This window comes from Phaseolus vulgaris, chromosome 3, assembly GCF_051622355.1.
Source record: "Phaseolus vulgaris cultivar YP4 chromosome 3, ASM5162235v1, whole genome shotgun sequence".
NCBI lineage: Eukaryota > Viridiplantae > Streptophyta > Magnoliopsida > Fabales > Fabaceae > Phaseolus > Phaseolus vulgaris.
This window is the reverse complement of record NC_143500.1, coordinates 41,945,029-41,953,719: the sequence shown is the minus strand read 5'-3', so window position 1 is coordinate 41,953,719 and position 8,691 is coordinate 41,945,029. Positions and strand designations below refer to the sequence as shown.

Sequence of the window (8,691 nt, the reverse complement as noted above, 5' to 3'; positions counted from 1 at the left end):
GTGTGTTTGGAGTTGGAGGTGAAAGTGCGAGGGGGGGTATGAGGATGGAGTGGTTGTTGGTTTGCCGTGTTGGAACAGAGGCATCCGCGTCACTCTGGCACTGGCAGCATGGACCCATCCGCGTCATGAATAAATAATCACCGTCAGCTTCAACTGTTGTTGATTTCTGGTGAAGAGAGACGCTGTCCGCGCCATGATGACCCTCTCTTTCCATGCATATCCCCACAAACAACAGTGGTTGAGTTGATACTCCACTATGAATGCACTACTTTAGATATAACTTCTCCACCACTCCTCCATCCAGATTAATTGCTCTTCTTCCCCTTGTGATCCACCACAACACAACACATCACATTCTTCTCTTCCCACCCAAACTCAAACCCACGTGTCCCCACTTTTTTTGCATTCCTCTCCCGCACGCGGACTCATCAACATGATCGCGCATGCAACTCATCACTACCCCACGCCCCAACCTACCCTATCCCACCCAATCCCTATTTTCTTTCTTTCTTTCTTTCATTTCCCGCATCTTGCATCAACCTCACAATACAATTTAACTAACATTCAACCAATACTCTCTTCTCTTCTCCCTCCCACCACCTATTATTTCTTAATTCATTGTTAGTACTATAATAATAATAAGAGAGACGCCATAATCATCGTACGGAAGGACCAGCGTGACAAAATAAACCAAAAAGCCCAAACCTAAACAACCAACTCAATAAACAATTACGGTCCATATCAAAACACCCTGCTATAATTTCTCTGTTAATCAATCAAATTCCACATACATATATTAAAACGTGAGCTCATAAAACAAAGGAAAAAGAAAAATCAGATTGAAACTAACATGGAATTAGTTGTGCATGCACGTCACTAATTAGAATCAAGCTCAATCACCCCCCAAATTTATAAATTAAAAAAAAAATATACACCTCGTCATTAATTATATCGAGTCCTTCCACCTTCGCTTTCGATTTTTTCTTTTTACTTTTGAGTTTGGTTTCAAATATCCTTTGCCCTCCTTTCAAGTTAAAATTATATAAGAAACAATAAAAAAAGGTGAGATGAGATTTGTGAAGGAGTGGAGCCGTTTTCAGGGGAGATGAAAGAGAGAAGAATTGTCGTGGTCAGACCAGTGAGTGTGACTCCAGTAAGCGTGATCAACGGTGTTAGGGAGATCAAACAAACCTTGATCCGCACCGCCCTGCCAATCCAACGATCCGAATGTTCCGTGGCTCGTTTTACCATGCATAGTCGTCAAATCAACGGTGTGATCGAGGAAGGAGCTTTCGGGCAACTTCAATTCCTGGTTGCTGGTCACCTTCGAGTTCTGCCACTGAAACGACGACGCATCGGGCAGAGCGTTCCCGAAACCGAAAGCCAATGGCTCGTTAGTTGAAGTAGCGATCAGGCTGGTGAAAGGTCCAATCTCGGAGAAGATACCACCGCAGTCCCCTGCTCCTTGCTCCAGAGGATTCGTTTCCAAAACAGGATCCGCGGGGACCAACAACTTCGACTCTTGCACGTTCGTGGAATCGGAGTTTATCGGCGCCGATACTGGCTCCGCGGCAGCGGCGGTGAGGCTCGAGCTCTCGCTGCTTGAATGGTCGGGGTCGGGCAGCGGGGGAGGAGGGGCGGTGTCGGAGGTTTTGGCGGGTTTGTTGGAGCGTTTGGATTTGCGGCAGCCGCCTCCGACCGGGACGTTGCGGAGGACGCCCCCTTTGGTCCAGTAGCGGCGGCAGTTTTTGCAGAAGTGGCGGGGCTGGGAGAGGTTGTAGTTGTTGTAGTAACAGAACTTGGTGTTGAGAGAATCACAGCGGGGGCACTTAAGCGCCTGGTGGTTCTGGTGGTGGGGTCGGAGCCTCCTGTCGGCGGTGGCGGTGGCGGAGAAAAACCTGGGTCCTCCTCCTGCTCCTCCTCCTCCCGTTCCCGGTGCCATGGAGTGTATTTGCTGCATTTGTTGGAGTTAATTGGGAGGGAGTAGTTTTGATGAGATGCACCTGAAACTAGTGTTTATGTCAGTGAGTGTGTTGGTGTTGTTGAGTAACACACATGTGTGTATGTGTAGAGAGAGTACGGAGAAGAAAAAGCAGAGGGAGAGAGATAAGAGAATTGGGATGCGGAATGAGAATGGGTTTGAGAGAGTGACAAATATGCGTGGAGGCTGCAACAACGTACTTCTTCCCTCTCTATATTACTTACTTACATCTATCTATGTGCCTGTCCTCTGAGTTGTAATGTTTATGTTATGCTATGTTTCGGGATTTGGGAATCAACCTGAATTGACCCAACAACCCCTATAACATACCCGTAACTACTTTCGCAGCCCAACCCACGCACTTTCTAACATATTGCATAAATTCATATTTATTCTATATAACTCTCAATTATAACATAAATTACCACTATTCATAATTATTTTACTAAAAAAATTTAACTTAAAGAGATTCAAAAAAGTTAATACCTCCAAATTTTAATATACTTGCGTTTTAACACAAGTATAATTACCTGTAAGAATTAAAAATTATATTTATTTTTTATATGGACTGAAACTGAAGGGTGTGTCTGAGATATTTTGAGTAATAAAAGACGTATTTTACTAATAATAATATAAGGATTTGATTTTGATAAAAGAACATTTAATTTAGTATTTTGTGGATTACGTTTTGGTAATATGAAGAAAAGATATGTATGAAATTAATGTTAAGTTTTTTTATTGTTTTCTACATCTAATAATAGTACATGTATAATTTATTTAATTATTAAAAAATAATAATAATAGAATTATTTTTTTTAGTAAAACTACATTTCAGTGTACTTTTAAAAAAATATATAGTTAATAATTGTTTCAAATGCTTTATATTAACAAAAATCAAGTGCGTACTGTTTTCTATTTAAATCCGGAGTTTCTTTCAATCTTTTTCTTCATTGAAAAATTAAAGTGTGTTTTTTTGTTTGTTAAATAATTGATGTTAATTACTGTATTATTGGTAAAGTTAGTTTTAACCAAGACAAAGCTTGTTCAACTCTATTGAACTATAAGGTGAATGTATTTCTATATATTTTTTAATTATAAACTGCTGACATACTCCAATACAATAACAATTACACACATTAATGAAATTTAAAAGCGTTTGTTAGTATATACTTACTTTTTAATTTAATGTTTATAAGATATGACATAGACGTACGCTAGAAATTTAATAATTCGTACATTATAATAATATTTTTATTGGCATAAATTTTACACTATAACTTAAATTATTCGTATTTTCTTGGGAACAGGCACGTGATGTTGAAATTAATAATTTAATTTATATTAAGAAGAGCATTGATGATAACATTGTACTGTTGAGTTATTAATAAAAACAGTTTTCTATTGTAGTAAAAATATATTTTATATCGATCTGTCTTAATATCAAATTCAACGATTTTTCAAAAAAATTGAATAATACATTTTAGTTTTAATTAAATAATTATGTTTGTTGTTTGATTGTATATTGATAAAATATCATTAGAATTTGTATTAATAGAAAATGTTAAATTTATCTTATAGCACAAGCTTAATTGTGTTTTTTATATCTCGTTTTATTAAACATAACTAGTTGACAATGCAATAAAATACATAAGTATATGTATTTTATAAATCACATAATCATAGGAAGTCAAGTATTTCAAAAGAGTATATGCAGAAATATGTTTAAATTATCTTTTAGCAACCTGATTATGTTGCTACTGTTTATTCTGGTGCATACATTCAATTATGACATGCTAAAATAATATAAGGGTAAGCTACTGAGCTAATTTATATCACATTTTATTTTAACAATTTCAGTATAATTTTGGATTATATTATTACATCGTAAATAAAAGTAAAGAATCTTTCATCAACATTCTAAATAAATATTATCAATTAAAACATTTTAATATGATACTAAAATCTTCATTCATATCCTTAATGTACAGTATAATTACTACACAATGCACACTTTAAGATACTCAGATACATGTTATATTATAGTATAGCATTTGTAATGATAATTCTCACACATATTTCAACAACATCTCTTTTATATATATATATATATATATATTATATATATATAATACATTAATCACATATCTTAATAAATATATCATGATCAGTATAATATTACATTGTATAAAATTATTTGAGTGACTACATTTTCCTTAATTAAAAATAAGTTTCACCTGAAGCAAGATATATATTGAGAGCATAATTGAATTTGTTTTTTTTTTCTCGCTTAAATGTGAATTTGCATATTTGAGTGACCTCATAGCTTGAGTAATACACACATATTTGATTTCTTCAACCAAGTTTCAAAGTTTTAACCATTGTTTAATTTGCACTTGAATGTTCCACCCTCACTTAAGTATCTTCACACATATAAATTTCAAAAATTCATACGATACTATCACAACCTTGCTTTGGCGACCATTGTAACGCTTAAGTGATATCCTTTTGAGTGATATCCTTCTAAAGGAGAAAGAGTTATCTCAACCTCTCTTTCGTACAAACTTTTATTTGAATTATTCTCTCAATCGTTCGAGTTAAATCCTCTATCACTTGAACACTAAGCAACCATTTAAACAATATCAAACTTTAAAGCACCCATATTCACATTTTAAAAAAATCAATAAAAAATAAATTAAAACCATACTCTAAAATCATCCAAATCAATATATTATATATCATATTAATAATAACTCCATGTGGATTAGTGGTTACATTTATTCTTCATCTCATTCCAAAACTATAATTATCATTTCCAACACCACTAACCTTTCTCATGGACTAAATACTAAAAAATGAAGAAGAAAAATAATACTTAATAAGAATTGATTAACGTACAAAAAAAGTATCATTTGGGTTACTATATCCTTTTCTAGCTACCTATCTAAAGATACAATACACTACAAGAAAATCATGAAATAAAAACCATTTTTTAGAAATCAAAATAATTAGTTGCAATAGTAACTAAATTAGAAACCATTTTAGAAACTAAAAAAAAAATTGGTTTCTAAATTAATTTTTATTATTGTTAAATAATTTCTAAATTGGTATCTAATTAACAACCAAGGTTTTAACTACCAATTATTTAGTTTCTAAATTTGGTCTCTAAAACCTTAGTTGTTAATTAGATACCAATTTAGAAACTATTTAACAATAATATAAATTAATTTAGAAACCAATTTTTTTTTAGTTTCTAAACTGATATTTAATTTAGTTACTACTACAACTAATTATTTTGATTTCTAAAAATTTGTTTCTATTTCATAATTTTCTTGTAGTGATATAGCATAACAATGTTAGATTGATTTTTCTCAAAATTTAAAGAGTTTAAAAATAGAGTACTAGAAAGATGAAATTTTAAATAAATAAATAAATATTTTTTATTTATATTTTTTCCTGAAAAATCTCATGTTACAATAGTTAATCAAAGTGAATGGTTTGAGTGCCTTGCTTTTGTGCTTACGTAGTCTTATAAAACTTAAGGGGGTGGATTTAGATTTTTATTGAACATATTTTCTCAATTTACAAACATAATTTTCGAACTTCGTTGAAAATTTGAAACTCCAAGTAAATTAAGTGTTAGGCAAAATTTTAAAATCGCGAGAATTTTATGAGTAATTAAAACAAAATTAACTTACTTTAGATAAACTATAGGAAAAAACAATCAAATCAATAACGAATCATTAAATACAAATAATGTATAAGGTGCGAAATTTGTAAAAAAAAAAGACTAATTATTGTGATGAATAAGAATTATAATCTAAATTGAATAGTTATATCTAAATGATAAATGTTATAAGTTACCATCTAAGAAAGTAATGTACATTTTCCTTTTAGTTTTAAACATTTATGTAGAATTGTATAAATAAAATTTATAATTTCTGTTTTATGTGATAACTAAATATACCACAGGAGCTTTTCTCTTCTTCCCCCTCCCATTCTCTCTACATACATATATACACCTTTTTTTCATTCTCTAAAAAAGCATTAAGTCATAGTTAACATCATTTAATTTGAATCATTTTATTCAATAATTATCATTCTTGAAACACATCAAAACAAAAAAAACGTTAAAAAATCAAAACTCAGTTAAATAAACAATAATTAAAAATATTTTATTGAATAATACATGATCAAATAAGATTTACTTGTATTTTGTATTGAGATAATGGTTGTTCTCTTAAAGTTTAACAGTACATACAGTTAATTTTATCAATATTTATGTTAATATGATTTATAATGTAATTATTGTAAGAAGTAATAACTTTATGATACTGCTTTATATTGTTATATTTTCTAAAGTGAAATATATGTATATATATATATATATATATATATTACTTTAAAAAATAAAATAGTATTTATACTAAACTCAATCTCCTCCCATTTTTTTAGTATAAAGACGCAAAATATGGATGTAAGTTGTCAAATTTTAGAAGATATAAATATTAATGGATAAAGATAAATAGGTTAAATGTTACTAATTTTTGTTTTATTAAAAAATTTATCTCTTAAAACTCTATTTTTTTACATTCTCTCTAAAATTAAAGAATAACAAGGATATTATTATATTGGTAGAATATGAATATGAGAATATATCAAGATGAAAGATTAAGTTAAAATATATATATATATATATATATAGGTGAGTAGTTTATCCCTACTTAGGATTTGTTTTTTTTTTTCTTTTCTTGAAATATTGCCACTGCGTATATTATTATTGTGTGTATTATTGGTGTGTGTTGCCCTTATGAGAGATTTCTAGGATGGTATGGCCCCAAAGATCGTAGTAATAAGTTATTAAGGAAATGAGACAATTAAGGTATAAGGTGATGAGAAGTTGTAGAAACTTTGTGCATCATTGTTACAATGTAGGAGAATGAACTACTTCAGCATAGGAAGTTAAGGATGTATTTGCATATGCTTATGATAAATAATGGGTTACTCTTTGGTGAGACATGTTTAATACGATTCTTTTAAAAGTGGACATGTTTAATATTAGCCTTTTGACAAGAGTTGAGTGTTACAAAAACACATTATTTTATTAAGACTTAAGAATTTCTATGATCCAATTATGAGGATATGATTTGATTCATATATTTATGTTTTTATATGTATATCATGTTGTGTGATGATTTAAAAATAATTAATTTATCCTTATTTATATGTATGAATTGTTGCAATCTTACCTAATAATGAATATATAATATTACATATATCTATTTAGGAGTTAAATAGAGTTATATATATATATATATATATTTTTTGTATATATAGTTTTGTCAACTTAATATACTACACGAAGTCGAGATCTCTTCGGCCACAAACAACTATATCAACTAAGTCTTATTCTAACACCCTAATAATAATATTAGAGGATAATTGGATACAATCGTACATGATATTAGAACATTAATCACGAAAGTAGTGTTAATAGATACTCATTTAACATAAGAGTTTAACTCAATCTTATAAAGATCATATTAAGATACATATTTATCAACATTTAATACACTCTAACAACCTAAGATCAAATATTAACTTATATTTATATAGAGATATTGCTTAGATTTAACACATTATCTCAATAGAATTCTTGTATCCAATTTTTAGAAGTATATAAATGTATACTATTTTAAGTAAAATTGTATCTTATTGCAGATATTATAAGTACAAAAGCATAATTTTCATAATTAAAATTGGGTTTCCAAATATTTTGAAATAATTCTGAAAACATAAAATAATTAGGTGCTGGTCATGATTTTAGAAAAAAATGATAAATGGTTACATGCTTGATAATATCCTCCAATAATCGAATTTTATAAAAAATAAATTAGAAAGCAAATTCATAATGTCTTAATAGATTATATTAGATTTTGAATGTTTTGTGTGTTAGAAATAAGGTGAGACGATGAGAGTGGTAAAAAAGAAAAGAAAAAAAAAAACGAGATGAAGAGTTGAAAATGAGAGGGATGGAGGGTAGGGTGGGGACGTGGAGCGAAGTGAGGGGTGGTTGGAATGTGTAATCCAGAAAACCAGTTTTGTCGGCCACCCCACCTCTTTCTCTCTCTCTCACTCAGTCCTATGTACGTGTGCACATCATATCCATCCATAACTCAACAACACAACTAACTCTATTTCCCTTCTTTCACAAAATCTCAACTCTTCAACTGCTCCTTTTCTTCTCCTTCTCTTTCCCTATAAATTACCTTCCATTCCAACAACTCAATCATAATAAACTCTTTGCTTAACATATTTTTGCACACTTAATTATTCCGCAGCTTCGTCAAGAGTTTTTCACAATCCAACCTGCATTATACTGCTAACCCTCAAACTATTGCATTATACTGCTCACTCTCAAACTATTCAGAGTTAAGGTCAATAAGAATTTATATATTTCTTCATTCTCAAATTTATTGAGATATTTTTTAAAAATAAAATTATGATGAAGCATCGACTTTCGCTTTGAAACAAACAATATTTTAGTTATGATGATTAATCCTAACAATACTATTTCGAAAGAATATGATTTTAACTTTCTAAAAGAAATTCAACAAAACTGAACTACACTTAATTCACAAGATATCTCAACTTATTTAGTTGCATTACACAACTCAACATTTAACTTCACAAAAAACTCATTCTTATTAGTT

At 30.2% G+C, this 8,691-nt stretch overlaps 1 protein-coding gene across 1 annotated transcript; it reads right to left on the bottom strand.

The window, feature by feature from the left end:
* Positions 1 to 739: 739 nt before the first annotated feature.
* On the bottom strand, positions 740 to 2,352 carry LOC137807688 (dof zinc finger protein DOF5.4). The gene has a single exon (XM_068608447.2). It carries the CDS (start codon positions 1,958 to 1,960, stop codon positions 1,097 to 1,099), a length of 864 nt encoding a protein of 287 aa, XP_068464548.1. The 5' UTR covers positions 1,961 to 2,352; the 3' UTR covers positions 740 to 1,096.
* Between the last annotated feature and the right edge of the window lie 6,339 nt (positions 2,353 to 8,691).

Bases quoted from the DNA above. Each gene is read 5' to 3' on its own strand.
- LOC137807688 (XM_068608447.2), bottom strand. From the start codon at position 1,960: ATGCAGCAAATACACTCCATGGCACCGGGAACGGGAGGAGGAGGAGCA.